Consider the following 26823-nt stretch of genomic DNA (forward strand, 5'->3'; position numbering starts at 1 on the left):
GGCCAGGCCCCAGAGGAGCTTCACAGAAGCCCCGACCGCCGACCAGAGCCTCCTCTGACCTCAACCAGACATTTCCCGGGTCTGCTGGACACGGATGGGAATGAGAAAGCAAACCCTGCTGCACTCAGTGGGCCGCGAGACAAGTGGTTAAGCAAACTCTGGGGAATACTTAGATATTTCTTCAAGGCCTGATCCATTCTCAGGAGCCTCCAGTCAAACTCCGCGTGTGTGACATGAACAGCCTTTACCTGCTGCAGAGCCATCTGACGGAGCTCTCAGTACTGGCCCCACCCCCTTCCTCGTCTAACTCCTGCGTGGAGGATTCCCTCCCCATATGGTCCGTTGCCTGCCACAATGGCAGCTCTCATCATTAGGGAGTTTTTCCTAATTTCAAGCTGAAATTTGTACCCATTTCTTAATTCTGCCCCTTGGGGCCAAAGCAGGGCCATATAGGGCAGCCAAGGATACGTATCCCCAAGCAAACAGGGGGCTTCCCATTAGGAAGAAATGTGCACCCCAGATATGCCTTCCTGACTCCGAGATGGAAGGAATCTTAGGAGAGGGAAGATTCCAGTTCTCTTCTAATGACTGTTTTGTTTGCTAGGAAACTTATTACTAAGACCTGAAAGTCACCCTGTTTTTTAGATTAGAAAGTGGTAGAACTACCATGTCTACGTTGGTATCAATGGCTGCCCCAGAAGAATTTCTGCTAGCATAGACAGTGCAGGAGGAACTGCCCCCGTGGCACCAAGAAATCGGGGTGCCAGTGAACCCTCAGCCTCCAGGACTTGGGGTGAGCCGGCTGGCCTGTGAAAGGAAGGGATGGGGAGTGGAGCCTCTGAGGCTCCCTCCCAGCCCTGTGTGGGGCTCCCGAGCCCCAGAAAACAGACACATGTACCAGGAAGTTATCAAACAGTAAGAAACACTTTATTTAACTTTACAACATATAAATATCTTGGGTCAAATCTGTGCTTTCTGGTAAGCTCTGCTCTTCCTCCCCTCTGGGGCTCTGCAAGCACAAGGAAGCCCTGATGACAAAGGATGGAGGGGAGGTACAGACATCCCCTTGGGCCCCGGGCCCCCTCCCTTCGTTGCCCTCCCCCCATCCCTAGGCCGAGGGGCCGGACACCTGTCATCTGCTCAGGTTTCGGCTACATCGAAAGGTCCTCTCCTCGGGTGTCAGGCCGGCAAAGAATGGGTGGAGCAGGGCTTCAGCCAATGTGATCCTCTGGGCGGGATCAAACTCTAGCATCCTCCTCATCAAGTCAAACAGCTGGACGTGCTCCAGGGAGTCATGGAGCATGTAACTCTGAGAGGAGGCAAAGGAGGACCAGCCCCCGGTCAGCACCCGAACAGCACCCCCAGCCAGCTGTCCTCCCTGCCAGCCCCTTTGGGGGGAGAGGGGGTGTCCTTCCAGAAACTTGGCCCTTTTAATAGCGCACTCTCTTTCCTGACCACCCACCTCCCGGCCAAACCCACTCCTCAAACAAGCAAATGAGGACTTGGACCAGAGAGGGACTTGCCCTAAGTCACGCGGTCAGCGAGCTCCAGAACTGGCTCTGACCCGGAGGCTGCCATCCCTGCCTGCCCACTGCTGGCACACACCTCTGCCCCGACTTCTCTGGGCCTTAGTTGGGACAAGGCCACTCACCCTCAGAGGTTTGCAGTTCTCCTTCACGTATCTGCCATCAGAGGTGTTTTCATCCCAAACCAAGCCTCCCTTATAGAAGTACTTTTGTTTCCTGGAACATAATGATAACGTGTGTCATCCCTCCCCTCTTGCTGATAAGGACGCATGCGTACAAATTCACATGAAAGATTCAGCCCCAGTCTCCCTAATTCTCAGCATGGTTCCCCACTGCGCCAACTTGCTCTCCTGGGAAAAGGCAGGCAAGAGGCCGGGAGCCCCCCGAGGAGCCTGGGCCAAGGTGGCTCACTGAGAACCTTAACTGCCCCCTATCAGGATCAGCAGCACCTCGCAGTGTCGGGCACTGGCACTGAAGGGAAAATGGGGGTGGGCAGAGGGCGCCCCTGAGCACCGGTTCAGACACTATGAACCAAGTATGACTCAAGGGAGCTGGGCCGGGAGCAGAGGGTCCATTTGGGAGCCTAATCTGGAAGTGCAGAGGATCAGGGTGTTCTCCGCTGTCCACCTCCCATCCTCCAACCACTAGTAGAGGGCGAGGCTCTGCCCAGTAGTGTCCATGTCTACAGGGGTCAGTATCTTTAAAAGTCTTTGCACGTGGATAAGACAGCAGGGGAAGTCAGTCTGTGGGGGCCGCCCTGTGTTGGGGGGGGGAGGGGTCCTGCCCTGGTTACACCACTACATGTACATCTGGGCACCCCACTCGAAAGAGGCCATGGGCAGGCTGGAAGTGTCCAGAGGAAGGCGCTCAGGACGGGCAAGGGCCTTATCGTGCTCAGCCTGGCAAAGGCTTGGGGGGCGTCACGGGGAAGAGAGATGAGGCTCATTCTGGGGGGCTTGACACCAGGCAGAGGAGTCAAGTGATATCTAAACAGCGACACTGAGGGACGACCATTGAGGAAGTTTCCCATTTATATTTTGTGGGCAAGAGGACAAGGCTGCTGAGGTCTCTTCCAAGAGACTCAACAAAAACTCTTATTCCATCTTCAGAGAGCCCTGAGCCAAACCACTATCCTCACCCTTGTGGCCCCTGGTTCCCGGGGGAGGGGAAGCGAAGAGTGAAGCAGCCTGAGAGGGGGTGCCCCAGTCACGCGGCCTGTATCCAAACCGAGATTCAAACCCCAATCTCTCCCTGCAGAGCAGCAATGCCTTCGGCCTCTGCCGGGGAATTCTCACCTGGTCCGATGGATCATATGAGAGGGGATGGGCCCCAGAATCTTCTCCATCATCACAAGGTGCTCCCGGTTTTCATGGGTCTGGAAGGAGAGGGGGCGTCAGAGCAGAAGAGCCAGGTTAGCTTCTTCCCCCCAGGCAGTGGAAGAGATGGAGTGCTGACAGTCCCTTTCCCTTTTAGGAAGGGCATCCCACCAGACAGATGGGTGTGAGGGCTTTCTGTGTTCCTAAATGCCCGGCCGGCCCCTCTGGCTTCCAAGGGGAGCGGTACACAGACCCAGATGAGACCCCCTGGCGACCCATTAGTGACCCAAGAGAAGGGACAGCAGGAGGACCTGCCTAATGGAGGCACTGCTAGTTGCTAGCAAGATGGCCTCAAATCCTTTCCCCAGACTTCCCCATTTCTGCCCCAGCATCCTCCAGCAGCCACCAAGTCCCACACCCCCCAAACTCCTCCCCAGTGCTCTCAGCGGCCAATCTGGTGGCAAGTGCTGACATTCTTCAGGGTGTCAGGGTTCTGAAATGCCAGCGCCGCTCCCATCACACCACCTTCCCCTCTCCTTTGTTAACAGGGTCATTTAACTGACAAACCAGGGAAATGCCACGACATTACGCCTAGCTCTCAGCCAAATGTCTGACATTCTCCTGACAGACCGAACGCCCGCACCCAAAGAACACCAAGGGGCTTTGAAGGGCACACCGAAGGCCCGTCCTGTCTGGCGTTTTGTCAGCATCTTGGATGTCGACAAAAGGGCCTTTCAAAATCATCTAATCCAAGCTGCTTGTTTTGCACTTGAGGATAATGAAGTCTAGAGGTTAGATGGCTAAAACTGGATCCCAAGACCCCAAACCCAGCACTCCCAGCTGTACCCCCGGCCTCCTCCCTTTGCGCATGTGGGTTCGAGCCGCAGGAAGGCTCGGCTACAATAATGAACGGCAGTCAGGATTCACTGAGATGGGGCTGATGAGCCAAAAATCAACCAGATGAAATCCAAAAAAAGATCAAATATAAAAATCCTGCACATTGGTTAAAAATAAACGAAGCGTAGGCATTCATATAAATGGGGGAGAGGGGGTTCTGAAGCCAACAGTGTGAGAGCTGTTCAGAAAACTAGTGCGACCCACCCAGAATGGAGAGCAGGAGGGCGCCAGGACAATGGGACAATTCTGTAATCTTCAGGCCACTTCTGGGCCGGGAACAGGGCCCTCTGAGAAGGGACCCCAGGGACTCAAGGTCATAGGAATGATGAGCAAAGGAACTGGTGAGCTTTAGTGTGAAGCCCAGAGACGGGACTGTCAGCAGCAGGAAAAGCAGGGAGCCCTGGGACTTAACCCTAACCCACTGGACAAGCCCCTCCCTCTTCTTTCTCCAAGCTCTCCCTGCACACCAGGCCCCACCAGATTAATCTTCCCTAAGTACCACTTTCATCAAATCACTCATTTCCTTGGAAAGCTTCAAAGGATCCTCCTCACCTCAAACCAAGTTCAAACTCCTCAGCCACCATGGCACTCAAGGCCCCTACAGGCGGCCCTCAGACCTTCTAGTTTGATCAGGACCCTCCGTGGCCCCCAGTACCGAGTTCGCCCTTGGGCAGGGCCTACTGGTCACCTGCCTGGGCCAGTGGCGGTCATGTGTTTTCTATCCCCACAAAATGGAGCACATGCTCTGCTCCTGAATGTTTCAAACCTTTTGCTGACTCCACCTGTGATTTCCTTAAAACTCCCTGAGACTCAGCAGGACTTGGGGGCTGTGTGGGACCCCTCCAAAGTGAGAACAGGTCAGAGCTAACACCAAGTTTACTCCCTCCTCCCTTATTAAAACACTGCTCCTCCACAGCCTCAGAGGAAGGGGGACACCCACACTAAGCCCAACAGTCCTGCCCTCTCTGTACTGCCCTGATTCCAGGAAGCCCCTGGACCCCTGTTCCCCTCTGGTCCCCCCTCCTATCTGTCCTCAGCCACAGAGTCTCTTCTGATTTCCTACAGCCCTTTGCGGTCTGAATCAGTCTAATCTCCCCGACCAGATCAAGAGTTTCTTTGGGAGGGACAAGGGTCTCCTCTGGTTCCCCTCAGCCCCTGGCGGCGGCCTGGGTCTGGTGACTGACGAGGCCGGGTGGGCTGGGGGAGGTCGGCAGGGGCGGGCAGTACCTGGAAGAGGGTGAAGCCCCGATAGTACTCGAAGAGGATGCAGCCGATGCTCCAGACGTCGCACGGCTGTGCCCAGCCCAGCTCTGAAATGACAAAGCAGAGAGGCTGTGAGACCCTCCACGGCTCCCCTGCGGCTGTCCCACGTGGTCCGCATGGAGTCTCCAACTGCCACCTCGGAGGTCAGAGGAATCAGCCTCCTGTGTGACAAAGCGGCAGAGGGGGCTGGCGGGGTCAGGCCTTGCCCCAGGTCCCACGTGGTGGAGCCCTCTGGCTCTGGGGCCGGGCTCTCCGCACCTGTCCTATCCCCAGGAGCCGAGACACTGTCTCTGCCTCTTCCTCGGCGTCCAGCAGGAGCCTCCACCCCAAGTGCTTAGTAAGTGGTGGCACAATGTGCGCATTTGTGCCCCATGCTCCCTTGCCCGCCCTCTCCCTGCCCAGGCCCCCCAAGAAGCCCCAGAGCTGTCCGCAGCACCTGGGAACTCTGCAGTCCTAGAACACCACAAGAAATTCCCCACAAAATGTCCCTATAGTGGCCCTGATGACCAAGCTAGGGGGGAGGGGGGGAGATCTGGCATCCCCAGAAGCCCTTGCCTGGCTCACAGGTCCCCTTCGGGGCGGGGGGGGGCGGCGTCTGACAGCCGCTTCCAGCTGTGCCGGAGCCTCACACCTAACTCCTTTGTGACATGTTGTTCTTGGGGTCAGGGGCCCACACTGCTGGGCGCTCCACTGTCCCAGCCATCTTCTTAACAAAAGGCGCGTCCGGACAGGAACTTGCTTTTCAGAAACAAGCCTGCTCGGCGGCAGCAGGCCGCCACTAAGCGCCTGGCTGGGTCCCATTTTGGCTTTTGCATGATAGTCCACAAGCCCACTGCCGGAACGACCTAAGTGGACGGCCTTCCGGGGCCGGGGACAAGGGTGGCTCTCCGGGGGCTGTTCGTGGAGGTCAGCGCTAAGTCGAGTGCCTCTCGCTGGGGCATCCACCCTGATGCTGGGCGGCCCGAGTGACCCACGGTGCATGCGCACGCTTCTGCCAGTCTCCACCCCCCCGCATCTCCCACAACACCAGGGTGGCCAGGGAAGTGGGAATCCTAGGGCCACTCACCCAGGATCACCTCGGGCGGGCGATAATGGCGGGTGGCCACGATGGTGGTGTGGTGTTCATGGTCAAAGGTGGCGCTACCAAAGTCAGCGACGCGGATGCTGGTATTCTTCACCGACTTCTCCTCACAGCTCTGGGAGGCACAGACCCCACCGTCAGGGGCCTCCTTTGGCCCCTGGGGCACGTCACCCGTCCTCGCCACCCTGCCCTGCTCCCTGAGGGTTTCTTGTTCCCCTACTGTACCTTGTTCTCGTTGTACAGGGTATCAAAGTCAGAATTCACAAACAAGATGTTCTCGGGCTTGAGGTCAGTGTGGGTCAGCTGGTTCTCATGCAGAACTGAGGAGGGGAAGCGTGGAGAGGGCACCATGAGGAAAGGGGAGAGACGGGGGGCAGAGAGGAGGCGCCCGGTGCCCGATTCTGATTCCAGTCCCGCTCCCTCTCCAGGGGAGAAACCCCACCCTAGCGTATTCCCCCACCACGGGCTGCCTGGGACAAGCTGCCATCGAGGGACCCGTGGCCACACGCTTCTGAATCCACAGGAGGAAACCTCCGGGGGACTCTGAAGATAGGATTTCAGGGACGTGCCACCATCTCTCGGCAAGGGAGAGGCTCGGAGGTGGCCCAATCCACGTCCTGCCTCCAAGGCCTACCAGGCTAAGCCCAAGTCTGCAGCCTGGCTCTCTCCCTGAGGGTTCTGCCCCTCGGACACCGTGATACTTAAACTGGCCAGAAGAGCGTTAGGTAAGCTGCGTCTAACTGCTTTCTGGGCAGCTTCTGGGGCTCCCAAAGCTTGGGAAATGCCGGCTTCTTCTCACCATTATTAGCAAGAAATGCTAAAACACCTTAAAAAGCCCCTTCTGGCCCATCAACTCAACAACAAACGGCCGAGGCTGGGCCACTCCTTGGGATTCCAAAGCTGGACACGGGGCCCCCAAGGCAGGCGCCAACTTACATCGTAAGGCATGACAGAGCTGGTACGCCATGTGCCGCACGTGAGGCAGAGGGTAGGGCTGGAAGTTGTTCTCCTTCAGGAACTCAAAAGTATTCTTGCCCAGGAGCTCAAAGGCAATGCACATGTGGCCATGGAAGTTGAACCAGTCGGACATCAGAACACACAGGCTGGGAGAGAGAGGGGAGAGAACATTCGTCCGGGGCCTCCCTGGCCCAACCTCCTTCCCTCATGGGACAGAGAAGAGAGCCGGGACCTCCATTTGTGACACCAAAATCCACCAGCTCAATGACTCCCAAACAAGCTAAATGACTATTTTCCGACCACGGGGGTTTCCCGATATCCAGAGCTCCAAAGCATTTTCTCATTTGGCATTTGGTCTCCTCTCTATGGCCAGCGGATGGAGGGCTGATGGGGATTCTCCCCTCCCTGGGACCAAGAAGACATGGGTGCAACAGTGAAGTCTGGAGGAGAATCCCAACGCTTTTTACACAACCTCCGACCCAATGCTTAGGGAACACCCCTTGTATGTGCACAGGAGCACTAAGGGAGCTCTTCAGTGAGCCCCCAGATTTCATTTCTACCAAGGTTTCCCACAGAGAGAATTCTCTGGCGGCAACTGGAACAAGGGGAAGACTCAGCTCTTGGGGTTCCCGTTTGGGTTAAGGCTCTATGGGGGTGGGGAAAGGGCAGCCTGGCCCTGTGTGCACGTCCGTGAGGTCTGGCACGGGCCCCAGAGATCGGCCTGAAGGGGGGCTGCCCATCACTGCCTCTCCTTCCCTGGGCTTCGAGGAACACTCACAATTTGTTCTCTTTGTCCTTCTCTTTGATTTTCTTGAGCACATTGATTTCCAGCCGGGCCGCCTCCCGGTACTTGCCCACGTTTCGGATGATCTTCAGGGCGACCTGTGACTTGCCTCTGTGGGCACAGGGAGAGGTCAGGCTCTAGGGCGTGCCCTGCCCTCCCTTCCCCCCGCCCCCTCCCAGCTCCAGGAGCACTCTGGGGCCCTACCCAACTATCACTTGACCCTCTCTAGGTTCCTGTGAGATGCCAATTTGACGGCCATGAGTTTCCACAGCACCCCCCACTCCAGCCTTGGCCACACCCTGCTCTTTATGGGCAGGGATGCCCTAAAGCGTTTGATCTTTCTTCACCTGCCCAGCCTAAAGTTGAATTATTAAGAAATGACAATCAGAAGGGGCGGCTAAACCAGCTCCTCCTTTAGAAGGCTCACCTATGGCTCTCGGGCACTGGCTAATCCAGCCTTGCAAACAATTATCCCGGCCTGGTCCTCCACCCTTAGGCCCAAGTCCAAGAGCATTAGCAAAGACCTAATCTTTGCTGGAAAAGCTCAGTTCCAGCTAAGAATCACTAGCACAGCATTTATCACTGAACACTTTCTTTTCTATCTGTCCCAAGCCAGAGGAAACGCAGTCTGGAACATTAAGAGGATTCGGGGGGAGGCCAGGATTCAAGTCTCGGCTTCAGCCCTTCAGAGCCCCTCTCTGCAGGTCTCAGTTCCCTCCGCAATAAGACCCTGAGATTCTCCCTTCCCACCAGCCCACTCAGCTCAGATAAGACACTGCACAGTGCAGGTGTGAGGCCTCTTCCAGCTCTGATTTGGGGTCAGAAAAGTGAACTAATTCCACTTTGCAAAAATAAATAATAATAACAACAAAGGTCACAGAGTTAAGTGGAAATCAGACTGTCATTCAAGCCACACTTGGAGTATAAAGAGATGAGGCCTGAGCTGAGGCGCGCCCCAGAGCACCCTGACCACCCTTTCCACCCTACTGGGCTGTCTGTCAAAAAAAGAAAAGAAAGGTGGTGGGAAGAGTCCTAGGTCTGGAGTCAGATCCCAAGTTCCATCTTGGCATCTCCTCTTAAATGGAACATTTGACCTCCATTTCCTTGCCTGTCACATGAGCCGACATGAACGAGAGAGGGGTCAGTGGTGGCTGGGTCAGAGACTTACTGAAGGGGAGACTTTGGCCACCACAGGCACTCCCCTAATCCCCCAAAAGAAGGGCACTCCAATGAGGTCGGGGACAGGCCCTTCCGGCTTTAGACCGAGCACCTCTCCCTCACAAGGCTGCTCTACCCATGGCCGGGGGTTCTTATCCAACAAGCCGCTAAGCCCCCGCTGGGTGCCATGAGCCATGGGGGGAGGCTTAGGGCCTTCAAGCAACCATGGTCAGTGCCAAAGGATAGTGGGAATCACCAAAGGGAGCCAGGCCCTGGGCTCTGAGCCTCCATATGGAACAGAGGCCCTGAGGTTGGGCTGTGAACCAAGGGATGAGGCCCCTGGAGGGGATGAGTGAAGGTCTGACACAGCCACAGCCATTTAGCCGGGTCCTCATGCTCGTCACTGCCCTTCTCCAAGCTGGAAGGAGGCAGAGCCTGGGATGGAGGCCAGGCTCCACCATACAAAACGTGTGTGCTTTAAGGCACATCACATAAGCCCCTGGGGCTGGGCTCCCTCATCTGGAGAACAAGGCAGATGGGCTGCACCAGACGGCCTCCAAGGTCGCCATCAGTTCTAAACTGATGATGTTAAAAGGCTCCTCTAGATAACGCCTCCCTCCCAGTGCAGAGATGCCTTCCACAGGATTCCAACCAGTGATCACGTGTCTGCTCACCTTTGGTACCAGATGTGCTCTAGAACCTGCTCTAGCATACAGAGTGAGAGGCTCTGAGTCAAGACCTGGGGGCGGCCAGGCCTGTGCCTGGACAAGCAGTAACTGGCCTGGACCTTGGCTTCCTCCCCTGGGTGCCCTAACAGAACTAAGTCAAAGGGCAGTCATTATCGCCAGTGTTTGGGATCCAGGAGATGGCTGAGGCCGGCTTCCCTGATTTGAGGGCTGCCCCACCCCCAAATTCTCTCACGCTGGGCCTTTCTTAGGGAATGGTGCCAAAGGCTTCCACCTCCCACTCACTACGGGCTCGTCAGTATTAAGACCTTGGCTCCAGAAATCCACATTCCTCTGGATGGCTCCCTTCCTGGGAGCCTGTGCCTCAGTTTCCCAAAGGGAAGCTCCCCTGACAGCCATTAAGGAACAGGAGGAGGAAGGAAGAGGCAAGGGCCTGATGGAGGGGCCAGGGAAGTAAGAAGGAGCTCTTGGGGCCAGGGGCAGAAGACAGCCTCCTCTGTACTCTCCAACACCATGAGGCTCACTAGCAGCATGGAGAGTAGGCGCTTCCACCACAGGGAAGACGCAGCCAGTCCGAGACTGCGGGTGATTAAAAAGACCCCAGAGATAACACATATCGTGGCCCAACTTGCAGGATTTGTTGCCTACCCTTGCCATAGGGCATTTACTTATACACAGAGTGGAAGAAGTTGTTTGCCTTTTGTGGCCCTGGTTCCCAGGAATCCGAGAGTAAGTAAAGCGCGTGGCACTGACAGCAGACAAATAAGCCTTAAAGAACCCAGCCACAAGCAAAGATGCTTTCAGGAAGAAGTAAGAAGGTAACCCAGGGCCCCGGCTGCGCATTTCTTCAGGCTCTGGGGAGGGGTTTCCCCCTCTGGCTTGTCCAGAGCTCAAGTACTGTGGAGTGAGGGGGGTCCGTGGCAGCGGCAGGGCCCCAGGGACAACTAAGCTCTCCTGTGCACGCCGTGTCAGGGCCAGAAGCGCTCTGTGCCTCGGCCTGGCAGGTCACAGCCCGTGGGCAGAGCCGTCAGTCTATGGCCCGTCTATGAGCACCTCCCCGAGGCCAGCCCCAAGGTCCGGCCCTCCCTGCCCGCTCACCTGGCATGGTCCAGGCACTCCACCACCTTGCCAAAGGTGCCTTCCCCGAGGCTTCCCACGATCTCATCTAGGAGAGAAAAGAAGCCGAGCATGAGGACCCTGAGTGCGAGGGGCTGGCAGCTCCTGCAAGATCACAGCATTCAATTCTCAAAAACAAAAAAGGTTTCTCTCTCACTGCTACACTCTTTAAAAACAGAAGTTGCTAGTGTCTGCTTCATTCAGGCAATTACTGGTCGGCCCGCTAGCGAGCCACAAGCACTAGCGGCCCCTCCGGGACAACAAGAGAGGCCTCGTCTAACGGGGGGGTAAGAAAGTAGAGAGGTAAAGTTTTACGAAAGGTGGCTGTACATCGCTCTTGGAGCCAATCGCCGATCCGGCACACCAGGTGGCCCTCCTTGTCATCTTCCACACTCCTGCTGCTGCGCTTACTGCTCTGTTGGCTTCTCTGTGAGCACCGCCCCCCGAAACGAAACGCCATCCGACCAATTGCATGGCGGGCGGTTCCGAGTGGCAGTTGGAGGCGTCGGTCAGAGGCAGAGGCGGGCCGAGGCGATGAGGAGACGGCGGCCGGTGGTTGGTTGGTTGGTTGGATTTTCCAGATCCCAGCATTTCATAAGGCACACAGCATATATAACGATAGGGATATTGCAAGGGACACGTCAAGACACAAACTGACTTCAAAAACAGAAAAGTAAAAAACAGCTACAGGTATGTAAAGAAAACTGGCATTATCTATAAGTGGGACGTCGCAGCTGAATGGAAGGAAAAACCGGCCTCTGCTCCTGACGGGGCCAGAGCGTGGAAGGTCCACGGCCCCAGGGTTCCCACCACCACGCTTCCTCCCACCGTGCCCCACCATCTTTGCCCCTGGGGGGCCAGGCGGCAGCTTAGCCTCCTCCAGACCATCACCCCGGGGTGATGACACGCCTGGAGAGCGACGCAGGAAAGGAGCTCGGCCTCGCTGGCTGCCCCGGGCGTGGAGCCCCGTCCGGCTCCTCAGAAGCAGAGGGCCACCCCGCCTGCCCGCCGCGGGGGCGGGAGAGGGGGAGTCTTCACTACTGATGTGCTCCCCGGGGTTCCCGTCCTGCCCCTCACCTGCTTTGGCTCTGCCCTTCCTGCCTCGCTTGCTCCCGATCGAGAGCTCTTCAAGCCCAGACTACCAATCACAGCCGGCACAGGCCCTTCCTCCCTGAGCTGCTCTCTGAGCCTGAGCGTCCAAAACTACAGCGGGACGATTTCCAACACGGGTGCTCCTTCTGCCACGCTCTACCTCTGCTATCAAGAGACCACGGTTCAAAAGCAACCCTAATCCTCCTGGTATCTAGTCCCTCCGGGCTAACCAGAGGGCCTTCCAATGCCAAGCTGACCCACGCTGGTCCTGCTCCAGCTGCTGCCCTTCCCAAGGACAAAAGAAGCCACGGGACTCACGTGAGGTCCAAGAAACAGTCACGGGGCACTCACTTCCCATGCTGGCTGTGGGCCAGAAGGTACAGGGGTGACGTCCCTGATCCCCTCCCCCCACAACGCAAGGAAGGGAAAGGGAGGCATATGTGCCATGGGAACGTCAAAAATGAAGTCGCAGACCCTAGAAACTGTCCTACAGAAGAATACCAGACAGGTTGCAAGACCACACCATGGATTTCACAATCCTCATTTAATGTTTTGCACACACATGCACACATACAACACACACACACACACACACACACACGTGCACACATATGGTTATTCAATAGTTCCTACATTTACACATGAGGCAGACAAGGGATTTCATCCCCTCCATTGAAACAATCACTTCTCAAGGTACTTACAGACTGAGGTAAAGAGAAGTGGATTAGCAAAGAGAGGGGGAGGAGGAAGAAGAGGAGGAAAGGAGCCAACCCTGAAGCCATTTCACTCATGAGTCTTGACTTGCTGGGGTTATGTGTTGCCACCAGCAGAGGTAAATCCTGATAGTCTTTGCTATCAAATCATTCATTTTTACAAATTATTTCCAAACTGTGTGATTTGCCCCTTCCCTGTCATTTCCACTTTAAAACCCCAGCATGATACAAATAACTCCGACCTCTTGCTCATTGACAAGAAGCAAGAGCAGAAAAAAATCTCCTGGGGTTTAAGGTCGGAGGGAATGATTCTCAATTGGGATGGCTGTGGAGACAGCCAAATCCTTGTCCACACATGGAGAAAGTCCCTGTCTCTCAGGTACCAACATTCTCCATCTTCAAGGATTGGGGCTTAGGAAAAGGGAGTGATTTTGTGGAGTGGAGGCAAAAATCAGACCCAAGGACAGATGAGGTATAAACCAAACAGATCCTGTTCAACACCTGGGAGCAAAGGAAAAGAGAAACCAACTCCAGATACTCTGTCTGGTGATGCCGACCCAGATCGCAAAAAGCCTCCCTGGTTTGATTTCACTGGGCACCCCCAATGCCCAGATCAGAACTCGGATACAGACATAGGCCTGGGTGCCAAACCGGGTGCCGGAGCCAGAGGTCGCGACAGGTGCTGCTGCTGTCCCTTGAGAGGGCCGGAGTGTCAGGCTGATGCCTGCTAAGTCGGCGAAGGAGCGAACAAACAAGACACACAGGAGGGTTCAGAGGTACTCACCCAGGTCAAATACACCTGAAAGGAGGCTAAAGAAAGGTGAGGGCACCAAACAATGGCCAGCTCGCTCTGGCCACTACTCACCGAGGAGGCGCTGCTACAAGACCTGGTGCGGCGTTTGCGGCAGTGATGTGGGTGCTTGCGGGTACGATGCTGGTCCCTCTCCCGTGACCTCCTGCGATGGTGTGAGCGAGCTGAGTAATAATCCTCTCCAAAGGAAGGGCTTCGCTCCTCAAACCTGTAGTTGTCACTGTCCCGACGCTCCCGGTATCTCCTTTGGTAGGGCAGGCGGTCATGGCTGCATGATGGGGAAAGGTCAGGGTGAGCAAAGGAGGACCACTGCTGAGTTCCCCTCTATGCCAAGGGCCCAGAAAAATAATCTGAAACCTGGCAAGCTTGACGCAGCCCTTGCTGTCCACTGCTGTGAAATGGGATCACTACTAAATCAAAGGCGAGCCAGTCAGGAAGCCTAAATCCTCCTTAGCAAGGAGGCAGCTGCATCAGCTTCCTCAAGGGCCTTCCAAAGGGAGGGAAGTCTCTTAACCATAAGCACGTCCTGCCCACTGCAAAGGCTGAAGGTTCTAGTATTAGCGGAGAAAAGTTTCCAGGCTTTCCTCTGTAACTCACAGCTACTGCCTAGGAAATATCACTCTCATGCAAAACACAGGGAGGACAGCAAGATGTATCCTTGGGACAAAGGACAAACAGAGACCTGGAGGAATGACTCCATCATCATCCATCTCTCAGAGAATGGGTGACCAGGATGTCCTAGCTAAAACTGGCTGGACAGCACCAGGCCTGCAGAGCAAGAAAGGACCTGAGCATTCTCCTAAGTTAGACAGTTAATAAGAACCACAGAGAGGGAAGGGAGCCAAAGGATGGAAGAAATGATCTGGCAAGTGAGGAAGGACGTTACCCGAGAGGAGAAAGAAGAGCTTAATGGTCAAGAAATAAGAAAAGAGTTTCTAAAAGAAACATGAACTATCAGCAACCATGTGGAAGACAGCTCAGATCACCCACAACAACTTCAGAACCAAACGGGAGGTACCAAAGGGCAAGAGGAAAGATGAGATAGTTGATAGGTGACGGGAGACTGAATGTGGTAAGACGAGCGCACCAGTGTACTGTCAGCACCCTTGTGGTGCCTGTGGGCTACTCCAACCATTCTAGAAAATGATCTGGAAACACATAAGAAAAACTACTGGCCAAGATGGCAAAGCAGCTGGAAGCTATGAGCTCCCCTCACGACTCCTCCAAAGAGAGATCCAGACCAGGCCAAAATCCAGATTGGAAAACCCAAGAAAAAATTGAAAAAGGATCCTTTGTCCAGCACAGAGATCCAAAAAGAGGCCTGTGGATACAGAGAAAGCTGGGCCCTAGAGCCAGTACAAAGAGGCCTGAATCAGGTTGGGCTGAGGCAGTCCTGAGCTCACTGCTCACAGTCACAGATCACAGTGGGATGCAAGGAGGTGGGGGAGGGCTGTAAGGAGTGGCCACAAACTCTGCTCAAAAAGCTACCAAACTGTGCATACCCTTTGACCCAGTAGTGCTACTATTGGGCTTATATCCCAGAGAGATACTAAAGAAAGGAAAGGGACCCACATGTGCAAAAATGTTTGTGGCAGCCCTGTTTGTAGTGACCAAAAACTGGAAACTGAGTGGATGCCCATCAATTGGAGAATGACTGAATAAGCTATGATATATGAACATTATGGAGTATTATTGTTCTGTAAGAAATGACTAGCAGGATAATTTCAGAAAAGACTGGAAAGACTTATATGAACTGATACTGAGTGAAATGACCAGGACCAGGAGATCATTATATACCTCAACTATACTGTATGAGGATGTTTTCTGATGGACTTGGCCCTCTTCAACAATGAGATGATTCAGACCAGTTCCAATGATCTTGTGACAAAGAGATTCATCTACACCCACTGAAAGCACTGTGGGGATTGAGGGTGGATCACAACATGGCATTCTCACTCTTTTTCTTGTTGTTCACTTGCGTTTTGTTTTCTTACTCATTTACTTTTCTTTTTGATCTGATTTTCCTTGTGCAAGAGAATTGTATAAATATGTTTACACATAAAAAAAATAAATATCTGCCTACTGAATTAAAAAAAAAAAAAAGTGGCCACAGGCCCTGGGAGAGTGAGGACAAAGTTAAAAAGAGTCTCAGAAGCAAATGAAAGCTATGAGTCTGGAAACTCATAAGCAGAGTGGGCAGTCAAGTCTGACGAGGACAGGAATGTGAGACCAGAAAGGTACCTCTAGTTCTGTGCCTCAGAACAAGCAGAGCTCTCCAGCTCTCTGATAGAGGGTACTCTAGATGTGGCAAGTCCAAACACAGGCCAAGAGGTCAGAAATCAGGCTTTGCCCTGGATCAGACCACTTTGGGCTTACTGAAACCTTACAGGTCCCCAACATGAGATGTTTCTGTACTGGAATAATACAAAACTCAATACCCCCAAGAAAGCAATAATGGAACTGACCCAGGCATTTCTTCTAAAAAAGCACCAAATATAGTCCTATAGTGTCCAAAATCAAGAAGATAGAAGAATGAACAAAGAAACGGACAAAAGAAAAAAGAAAGAATTCCACCATAAAAAGCTATTATAGTGATAGAGACACTGAAAACACAGACCCAGAAGAAAAGCATGACTCCCAATATATCTAAAAGCAAAACCTCAAAACAAACAAAAAATCTAAACCAAGCTTTTACAAGGTTCAATTAAAATTCCTGGGAGAGAAGAAGCAAGGTGTTTTTTTTTTTTAAGAGTTAAAATTGGCAGAGATTCCAAACATGGTAGCCATGTGAGGACCCTCTGTCCACTGGACCCTCTGTCCAGTGCCCTCCTTATCTCTACCTTCACCTATCTCCTACTTCTAAACTCAATAATAAACCTCTTTAAAAAAAAAAAAAAAAAAGAGTTAAAATTGCTTCTATAGATGAATTGAGAGGAAAAAAATTAGAAAAGAAATGAGGTACAAAATTTTGCCCAAGCAATAAACTCCCAGAAAATTAGAATGAACTAAACAGAAGCTAATCTTCTACCAAACAGCAAGAAATATAAAAACAAAGTAAAAAAATTGAAAATATAGAAGAAAACATAAGGTATTAAATAACAAAAATAAATGAACTGAAAAAAGATCAAGGAGAGAGCAATGAAAGAATTATTGGTCTACCTGAAAGTCATAACCAAAAAACAAAACTAGACATAATATTTTTAAAAATCATTAACTATTGCCCACATGTCTTAGAACCAGAAGGCAATGCAGAAAAGGAAAGGATCCGTCAGAAACCTCCTAAAATTCTTCCTAAAATTCAGTTGCCATATCAAAGAAAAAAATACTGCAAGTAGTCAGAAAGAAAGGATTAAAGTATCAAGCAATCAAAGTCAGGACCAAAATTCAGTTTCCAGATCAAAGAAAAAATATTGCAAGTAGCCAGAAAGAAAGAATTAAAGGATCAAGGAGCCACAGTCGGGACCACACAAGATTCAGCAGCTGTCACTATAAAGAAGTAGAGGGCTTAGAATACAAAGCAAAGCATATGATCAAGAACAATAGCAAAAAAATCTAATGCTCACAGGGAAAAGAGAGAACTTTAATGAAAGAGGATTTCTAAACATTCCTAGTAAAATGACCAGAGCTGCATCGAAATACAAATACAGAAGTCAAGAGAAATCCAAGAGTAGACAAAAGTGAACAATTCAAAAGAGCAAAGGTAAACTGTTTACATTCTAATATGCAGAGATGATACATAGATCCCCTCCAAACCCTATCATTACCAGGTCATAATAGGAAGTCTAATTAGAGAGCTTGGGAGTAGTTCTGTTGTTTTGAAGATCTTCAAAGCAGCATGGAAAGGGAGAAGAAGAAGAACACCTTAAGGAGGGAAAGGGAATGGAAAGATGGGGAAAATTATTTCATGGGGTACACAACTAAAAATCAAATAAGGAGGAAAAGGTAGGGGAGAATGATACTTGAACTTCGTTATCTTCTGAATTGTTCAAAGGAATGAATACACATGCACAGAATTGGGTGTAGAAATACATTTCACTAAACAGAAAAAGAAAAACTGTAGAGAAAAAAGGGAAAGAAGGTGAGGGAATAAAAGGAATGATACATTAAATGAGGGATTAGTCCTAAGCAAAATAAACTCTACCTGGGGATGTGAAAACTCCAGATGCTCTTTTTGTGGTGGCAAAGAACTAGAAACTGAGAGGCTTCCCATTCAATCTGGAATGGTTAAGCAAGCTGTGGTATGTAAAGGTGATAGAGTGCTATTGTTATAAGGAATGACAAAGGAGAAGTTTTGATAATCTGCTAAAACTTGTAGGAACTGATACAGAGTGAAACGAGCAGAGTCAGGGGAGCAATTTATGACAAGCAACTGTGAAAGACTTATGACTCTGATCAGCATAATGATCCAATGTGATTTCTAGGTGTGAAGGATTCAGGAGTGAAGAGTGGGGTTTATTTTTTTGGGGGGGAGGTATGTTTAATGTAGGAATTTACTTATTTGCTTATTTATATTATACATATAATTTGTAAGAGGAGGTTTGTTTCCTGTACCTCTCCCCCCCCAACCCGCCGCCCAGGTGGTGGTGGGGAAGTTGGGGAGAGAGAAGACAGATTTTTTGCTAACTGAAAAAAATAAAAATTAATTTTTTTAAAAAATCAAGAAGGGAGACAGAAAGAAAGTAAAATAGATTTCTGTTAATTAAAAAAAGTTTGATTGACTTTTGTTCTACTTTTGCTGGCAATATACCCCAAGGATGATAAAAAAAAAAAAAAAAAGGCCCCAAAACATAGGAATATATTCATGGCAGCATTTGTATGTATGTATGGCAGCAAAAAACTATAAATAAACAAAAACAAGAACAAACCATCCATAGGTTGAGAAATGGCTGAACAAATTATGGGAACATAACAGAATACACATTAACAACAGATTGGAGCATTACACAGTAAAAAGCATAAAAATGCAGAATTCAGAGAAGACTTGTTTGAACTGATACAAAATAAAGAAAGCAAGCCAGGAACCAATTTGACAAGGCCTACCAAGACCAGTAAAACAAAAGTGATAGTCATTCTTGGATCATTAAGGGAGAAATGAAAAAATGCACCCCTTTTGTTTGGAGGTGAGGGACTATGCAGAATTCAACATGTTAGCAGTTGATTGTGTTTAATTGTTTCTGTTATAAAAGTAGTCAAAGGTAGGGTGAAGATCATCCTAAAACAACTACGATGCAAAAACAAAAAGTATTGGTAACACTTAAAAAAATGTACAAAACAAGTAACTGTGGTTTGTAGTAAGGAACATGTCACAGAAAGAGATGGATTTTAAAATATCACTATCTTGTTTTTGTATCTTGCTCATTTCCAAATGTATCCCTGCTCCCTCAGCCTGCCAGACCACTTCTTACAGCACAACTAAGAGAGAGGCACACAAAGGGCAGCCCAACAGTGCTCCAACACATCCAGCAGTGCCTGGGACTTCTGGAGCTTCATGCTAACAATGACCACAGCGTTACAGCTCTCTAGCTTATTGTTTCCAGTTACATGGTCACCCCCGCCATGTGCCCTGCTTTCCTGGCTCTGCTCATCTCTCTACATCAGGCCGAATTCTCTGCTTGCTTCTCTGAACTCTCTGCATTCATCATTCCTAAGGCAGAGTAATGCTCCAGTCTATGAATGCACTATAATATGTCCAAAGAAGCCATGGCCCTTTTGACTCTGTTCCCAGTTCTCCTAGCACAGAAGGAGTTGCTAGGACTATTTGGATGAATAGAGATTCCCTCTTTCTATTTTTGGGTTTTTTTTTTTACCTTCTTGGGGTATGGGCCCAAAAGAGGAATCTCTGAACCAAAGGACCAGGCTTTTTCTCACTTCCAGAACAGCTGCACCCACTAACAGCTGCACCCACAGGCGTATTATTGGTGCTCCTATATTTCTTAAGTTCTTCCAACAGAGATTATTTCAATCCTCTGTTATCTTGGTCAATTTGTTGAGTGTGAGATGTAAGTGGTTTTGATTTGCATTTCCTCTATCAGTGAAACAAAGAAATCTTTCACTTCTTTTTATAATGTGCAATTCTTCTTTTGGCAATTAGGAATAGCTCTTGGGTCTTATATATTTTTGTTAATTCCCACATAAATATGTGAGGATCTCAAATATTAGTAAGAACTGATACAAATATTTTTTCCCAATCAACAACTTACCTTCTCATCTAACTACACTGAACTGATTTACACAAATTTTTTTTCAAATTCAAGTAATCAGAATTTTATTCTTTTTTTTTAATTTTATCTTTTGTGATTTTCTCTGTTCCTTATCTAGTTAAGAACTCTCTTCTAGCCATAATGGGTAGACAAAGATGTGACATAAAATAATTTAGCAAAGGAAAAAAAGGAAAGGAAAGGAAGTGGGAACAAAATGGAGTCATGGCAATAAGCCTGGCCCTCCAAGGTAATCAAAGAATAGTAAAACAAGATCTGGAAACTAAGGATAAGGCACTTAAATTCTCCACAGAAAGAAAGGAAGGGCCAGTGGAGGAGCTGAATAAGAGTGGAGATATCAGGGCCATCCTCCTGGAACCATCTTCCACTTCACTGTTAAGTGTCACAACAAAATGCTGCCCACTACTCTACCTACCCTTCTTATTCCTGATAAGCTCTCACCTTCTGGATCGAGATCTTCTGGGGGGAAGTGGTTCCCTTCGAGACGGGTATCGAAGTCTCCCCTCGTGTTCCCGGCTGTAAGACCTCCTCCTCTTCCATCTGTGACTTAGGTAAGAGTCCTGCTCGGGGGAGCGGTATCTTTTGCAGTGGTGCATCTAGGACACAACAGAAAGACTTGATAGAAATGTCAGCAGGTTCCATCTGGGACACAGGCAGCTGGCTCCAGGGACTGGGTTCCCAATCTATCCAATGTGGAGCCTGGGAAACTTGTCATGTCAGAGGGAATACTAAAGAGGGGCCCATTGTTCTAGCTTTGAGAACAAGCTCCCTTCTCCCCAAGCATAGCTATTAATCAAGAAAAAAACTGAGGTTGTTCTGGACAAACAGGACAAACCTCCTGTGTGCCGCAGCTAATGAGTAACACTTTCCTAATAAAGAACAACAGACTTCTTCCATTAAAAGGCTGGTTGCAGATAACCTAGGCCTAAATACCTCCTGGTCTGACTTGGAAAAGTCTTTAGCAGGGTAAACAGATTCTGCAGCTCTGGCTCCACTCCAGGAATAGGGGGCATATCCCAAGTAGCCCAGTCTGAAGAGGTATGAAAGATACCTCAATAGGTATCATCTAAGTAAGATCCAAAGAGAGCAGGGAGATAGGGGTACATCAGCATCACTGATGATGGCAAGGAAACATTTCCCTGCATTAATTCTCTGCTGTTCCAAACCTAGACTCCATTACTTCTTCTAAAGCAAAAGTTTATGTATAGAAAAAGGACATGGAGGAGCAATGAATGGTGACGAACTTTGAGTTAATTATGAAGAAAGATGAAGGCAAACACCACCTAGTCTGGGCACCTCAGTACACAAAAGGTTAACTTAGCCAGTCAGGTTAGACATTGGATAGGAATCTGGATAGGAATCCAAAAAACTGGTCCTACTGACCTTTGCATGGTCCTGATCCTAATGACCTTTCCCAGTGTCTTTTCTGCATTAGGTATCTGTATCTGAAAAGCCAATTTAGCCTGGCCTGGCCACAGCAGCTGCCTCCAGCACCTCACTCTGCCTTCACAGCTTGGAAACATCAGTGTCCCAAAGTGTGCCAACCAGAAGGGCTCTTTAGGCCCAAACTGGACTTCAAAGCTCTGGTCCCATCCACCTTCAAACCTTGTCTAGGAGAGGAAGTCCCCAATCTCTCTCTCCTAGGTGAAGGAGCAGCAGGGTGGGATGATCCTCACTGAGATTTCTACTATTCTGATGACATCACCACATGATTCCCCTGATCCTCCCAAACAAGATGGACTCCAGGTTCCCTATTCCACCAATATCCAAAGCATTGAATGTGGAACCTCCCCCCCCCCCAATGCCTTTCTGTTAGCTTGATTCACTCCATCCACACCCATCCCTTAACTCTCACTCCCTCACATCACCACTTAGGTAGAATGATTCTCCACTTGGCTGGTCAATTCTGGACTTACTGCATTGCTTACTAAATAGGGCAGTGAATAAATGAAATTCTAGCCTGGCTGACTGCTCAGACTTCCCATATGACTGGCAATTTCCCATCCCCTTCATAACTCCTACCTTATAAGACTGAAGAGGTACCTACAAAGTAAAGCTCCAGAGGAATAAATATTCCATAGCATAGAGGCACTGCTAACCATTTCAGATTGAATTTGGATTAATCTTTATGTTTAAAAAAGCCTTTTAAGATCAGCTGACTAATGTTACATTAGTTTCCTGTAATTATCCTGAAGGCTAAGCACCCAAGCTGGGGAATAAAAATAAGTATCTAATAGCCACCAAAAATGTTTCACTGTGGCTGAAGTAGGGGGCCAGGCCTGATTCAATTTGACATTTCAATGCAGGTTCTCATCCTCAATCACAGGGTTTATGAAATGATTCAGGATCTTTAAGACAAAGATTACTTTCTGAGTCCCTAATATCATCTACATGTAAACATCCAGGTAAACTTTACAGTATTTCTTCAGTGCTTTTAAAAATCTGGTTTCATTAGGGATACCTAGGTGGCGTAGTGGATAGAACACCAGTCCTGAAGTCAGGAAGATACGAGTTCAAATCCAGACTCAGACACTAACCCTTCCTAGCTGTGTGATCCTGGGCACTTAACTCCAACTGCCTCAGGAGAGAAAAAAAAACAAAACAAAACAAAAAAAAACTCTGAATTCATTGATATGAGTAATCCCGATTACCATACTGATCATAACCTCTCTTAGCAAGGTTCTGTGGGCTCCTTCTCACCCATTGCCAAAGAACATTTTTCACCCTATGTATGGCAACCCTGATGACGAGTCTCTTCATATTTAACCAGGCCAGTCCTCCAACATAAATCCTTGTCCTTGTCCTTGAAGGCCCTCCAACTTGGGAAGACCTTGCCAGAGTTTGGATTTCATGTGCACAGCTTTGAAGGACCTGAATCAGCTCCAGGTCACAGCAAGATATCAGCAGAGTTCTTAAATAATGATGATGATATAATTTGCATTTTTATATCACTTTAAGGTTTGTAAGGTGCTTTACAAATTTCATTTCATTTTATCGTCAACTCTTGAAAGTGAGTGTTATTATCATTATCTTACTGATTAGGAAACTGAGGATAAACTGTATTGCCCAGAATCCCACATATAGTGACTGAAGCAGAGTTTTGACTCTAAATGTAGCATTCTATCAACTGAGCTACCTAGCTGTGTCCAAGATGGCGCTTTCACAGAAATATGTCTCACCGATTCCAAGATGACACTCTGTGCAGTCTACCAGATCTATCAGACCAATGGCCAGCTTTATGCCTAAGTACATGATGATTTTTTTCAATAATACTGCCGGGTTACGTTAAACTAACCAAGGGTATCATATTGCTTCAAATCTAAACCATATTGCCCCCAAAATCTAGTTTATATCAAACTTATGTGGCTTGTAATAATATTCTTTGTTCCATACAATCAGTTTAAACCTTTCCAGATGGCATTAAGAGCTAAAGGAATCTCAATGGATGCTTCTGAAAATGGAAGGGCAGCAGAATCCCTTGAAAGTTTTCATTTGCAGCCCAGCCCTGACTCCTTAAAAAGAGAGATTCTCACTGCAAAGTCCAATGACTTTCTTGTCCTTCTTCCCACCGCCCAGGCTGGACCACTGAGAGGGAAGGAGAGTCAGGTGGGAGAGGAGATTCCACCTCGCCCAAAACACAGCAATTTGTCCCACAACTGCCCACCTGCAGGCAACTAAAACCCATTCTGCCGCTTTCAACTCAAAGTGGCTCCATGGAATGAATGTCACAGAACCGAGAAGCGGACAGGGCAGAAACCATATGGCCAGTATATAAAGCCTGTTAGCTTCCTGTTGGCAACCCACACACAGAAGCCCGCTGAAATCTTAGGGCCCAAGTACTGTTTCCAAAAAAGAAAAATGGAAAATAATTACACATGCACAATACCATGTGTGTACATGCATACACATATACATAAAGCACACAGAGAACGTGTTTTCCTATCAATGTATACTCCTCTCAAGAAGATTTTATTTCAGAGATGAAACCTACCTTCAGGGGCAGCCTCATTCATACCAACACAGAACTCTAAAACTCACTTGGGTGAAAAGCGGCCCATGGCCCAACTCAACATCAAACACTATTTCCAGGTCCAGCTCCTTCCGAGTCCTAGGGCCACTTCCCAGACTCGCTGACAGCCCAGGAGGGCCGAGGCCTCAGACACAAGTTTCTGAGGTGAGCCGCGGAACAGAACAGCTTTAAAAAACAGCCTTCCAAACCTGCCAGACCAGGCCCAGATGCCGCTGCCGAGCCCCAGCTGTCTGCCCAGAGGTGCTCAGGGCACAGCCTCTGTCAGCTCTCACATGTTGCTGGCAGGAGGAAAACTGGGCTAACAAGACCGTCAAGCCCGGCCGTGGCTGGCACCTGCTCTCTCCCTGGGCCCGCCAACCGCGGCCCCCAGAGTTATTCTGGGCCGCCTCTCAGGCCGACACCACACAGGGGGAAAATGTTTCTTTTCAAGGGCACTGGAGTCGGGCTGAGGAAGGAAGGTGGAAGGCAGCCAGCTGTGCCTTGCCAGGGGGCCGTCGCTGTCAAGTCCTGGCCGGGCAGCACGAGGGGGGGTCAAACCGCGGGCCCAAAGGCGAGAAAACCCACAAAGGCAAAGATCTGGGGCGCTCCCACACCCGCCAAGGAAAGGCGGCCCTACCGCGGGCTCCAGCGCCTCTTTCATTTCCAGGGCTGGCATTATCACAACAAAACACGCTCCCTCCCCCGGCCGGGGCGCAGCTGTGAGCACCGGTCGCCCTTCGGGGACTCCCCACCCCGGGCCGTCCCCGGGCTCTGCAGCTCACCCCCCTCCGCCCCTCCCTCGGCCCGGTCCCGGTTTCCAAGGGGAGCCGCGTGGTACCCGGGGGGGGGCAGTGAGGCGGGACCTGGCCCCCCCGGCAGGGGCCGGGCAGTGGGAGGATGGCATCTGTGGGGCGCCCATCTTTCCAACACGGAGGGTTCGGGAGCTATTTCGAGGGTGGAATCTACCAGGGATTTCGGGAGCAGCGGGGCTGGCGGGGGGCGGGGAAGGAGGCTAAAGTCTGACTGGGGGGGTCACGGGGTCGCTCGGGGGGATTTTCGGGGGGTTTGCAGGCAGGGAGTCCGACGCTTTGGGAACAAACTCCTCCGCCGGAGGTTCCGGCGGAGACAGGGGCTTCGGGAGCGGGGAGGCGCGGGGGGCTGCAAGGGAGGGGGCAGGGGCGGGGAAGGGAGGTTTTAGGGAAGAGCGGACGGGGGTTTTCAGGGCGCCCGTCACGGGGGAGGGGGCCGTACAGCGGGGACGCCGAGGGCCTGTCATCCTGGGGAGGAGTCACAAAGGAAGATCGCGGCTTTGGGGGCGAGTGGGCTTTTAAAAGCAGCAATGACTGAAGGGGGGAAGGAGTGAGAGCTTGACTAACGGCAGCGGCAGCAGGGAGGGCGGGGGACTGAGGGGAGAAGCCCGAAGGGGCAGGGGTCAATTTAAGAGCAGGGCGGGTCTAGGGGGAGAAGGGAATCGGGTAAGAGCAGCGCGGGGGGATTTTAAGAGTCGGGGGCTATTTTAAGAGGGAGGGACTTCGAGGAGGGGAGGGGGAGCGCTTTAGGGGCAGCCGAGGGCCGGACCTCCCACCGCCCTCAGGCCCGAGCCAAGGAGCCCGGGAAGGTCGGGTCGGGGTGGGGCTGAAGGGCCCAATGGGGGTTGGCGGGGTCAGGGGTGAGAGGTCAGCGCGGAGTGAGGAAGGGCGCCCGGAGGGGGAGGAGCAGCCTCGGCGGCCATCCGCAGTCCCAGCCCGCACCCCACGCACCCAGCCGGAGGGAAGGGCAGGGCAGGGGAGGGGGCTGACAGTGACGGCGGGGGGGTCTCACCGTCTCCCGGGCGCTCCAGCTCCAGCTAGGCCCCGCTCCCAGCTCCTGGCGCCTCTTCCGCTTCCGGCTCCGGGCTGCGGCCTCCGCCCGCGGCGGCCCCGCCCCTCCCCTGCCCTGGGCTCCCCTCCCCCCTCCGCAGCTGCGGCCCCGCCCCGCCTGGCCCGACGTGCCGCCGCCGCGGCCCCGCCCCCTCCGTCCCTTCGTGCGGCCCCCGCGGCCCCGCCCCCTCCCTTTCCTGCCCCGCCCTGCGTGCCGACGCCGCGGCCCGGTACACACCCCTTCTCGGCTCCTCCCCGCCCCCGACCCTAGAGCGGCTCCCCAGCACTTCCTCGGTGCCGCTCTATCCCGGCGCTCTGTGTCCCTGGAGGACTGGCCGGTCCTCTGGCGGCAGGCTACTCTCCCCAAACGTCCGCTGCCGGGCCCGCCTCCGGGCCCTCCCCCTCTCGGCGCCACGTGGCGACATGCCTGGACGGGGCCGTGCGACTTCCGCTCTGCGGCAGCTCTGTCGCGACATGCCCCCCCCCCCCTGGGAACCCCCCATGCGGGCTCTGTCGCGACAGCCCCAGCCCCTCCTGGGGTGGGGCTAGGCGCGGCTCTTGTCGCGATAGGAGCCCTTCCCCGTCCCGCCGGGTCACCAAACCTCAGAACACGAAGACCCCGGGAGGATTCCTTCCTAATTTGACAGGAATCAGTCCTCTCCCCCTGCGGGTGGGCGTCCAGCTAGTGGTTGGATACTTGCAGGGACGCGGAGCTCATTACCTGTCACGGCGCGGCTCCACCCCCGAGACAAGGCCGGAGCTTTGGGAGCCCCGCACCCCTGTCTCTGCAGAGCCCGAGGGCTGTGCTGGTCGGGGCCGGCGGCTAAGGCCGCGGGCGGCCCTTTGGGGGCCCCTCCTGGGGGCCAGCGGCAGCAGCCGGCGGCGCTCGGTGCCACGGACGCTGTGGCCTTGGGGGAGCAGGTCCTCCCTCACCCTCCTCCCACGGCTTACCCCCCGTGGGCACGTCCTGACGCTGCGCCGCCCTGCCCGCGGCTAGTAGCCTCCTCATCCCGAGCTGGCCCCTGCAGGTCCTCCCTCACCCTCCTCCCACGGCTTATCCGCCCCCCCCACTCCCCGTGGGCACGTCCTGACGCTGCGCCGCCCAGCCCGCGGCTAGTAGCCTCCTCATCCCGGAGCCGGGCCCGGCAGGTCCTCCCTCACCCTCCTCCCACGGCTTATCCGCCCCCCCACTCCCCGTGGGCACGTCCTGACGCTGCGCCGCCCTGCCCTGGCTAGTAGCCTCCTCATCCCGAGCCGGGCCCGGCAGATCCTCCCTCTCCTCCTCCCACGGCTTATCCGCCCCCCCACTCCCGTGGGCACGTCCTGACTGCTGCGCC

The 26823-nt window shown here is 52.0% G+C and overlaps 1 protein-coding gene across 2 annotated transcripts; it reads right to left on the reverse strand.

The window, feature by feature from the left end:
- Positions 1 to 905: 905 nt before the first annotated feature.
- On the reverse strand, positions 906 to 25557 carry CLK3 (CDC like kinase 3). Of its 2 annotated transcripts, XM_031956602.1 has the most exons (14): positions 25449 to 25557; positions 20060 to 20214; positions 13455 to 13668; positions 11115 to 11211; positions 10767 to 10833; positions 7819 to 7935; positions 7020 to 7186; positions 6309 to 6403; positions 6069 to 6198; positions 4967 to 5049; positions 2822 to 2901; positions 1652 to 1742; positions 1130 to 1309; positions 906 to 1009 (listed from the first exon to the last, which is right to left on the reverse strand). In XM_031956602.1, the coding sequence occupies exons 2-13, from the start codon at positions 20212 to 20214 to the stop codon at positions 1133 to 1135; spliced, it is 1473 nt and encodes a 490-aa protein (XP_031812462.1). In that variant the 5' UTR covers positions 25449 to 25557; the 3' UTR covers positions 906 to 1009; positions 1130 to 1132. The 2 variants fall into 2 exon arrangements, with proteins under 2 accessions (XP_031812462.1, XP_031812461.1); XM_031956601.1 differs by having other exon boundaries at positions 906 to 1309.
- Positions 25558 to 26823: the final 1266 nt, after the last annotated feature.

The sequence above is a fragment of the Sarcophilus harrisii genome, chromosome 2, assembly GCF_902635505.1.
Source record: "Sarcophilus harrisii chromosome 2, mSarHar1.11, whole genome shotgun sequence".
NCBI classification, from domain to species: Eukaryota; Metazoa; Chordata; class Mammalia; order Dasyuromorphia; family Dasyuridae; genus Sarcophilus; species Sarcophilus harrisii.

Coding starts and splice junctions, on each gene's coding strand:
- CLK3 (XM_031956602.1), bottom strand. CDS start 20,214: ATGCACCACTGCAAAAGATACCGCTCCCCCGAGCAGGACTCTTACCTA. Junction 6,404..7,019: donor GCTCTGTCATGCCTTACGAT/GTAAGTTGGCGC, acceptor TCCCCTCCTCAG/TTCTGCATGAGAACCAGCTG. Junction 6,199..6,308: donor CCCTGTACAACGAGAACAAG/GTACAGTAGGGG, acceptor TGTGCCTCCCAG/AGCTGTGAGGAGAAGTCGGT.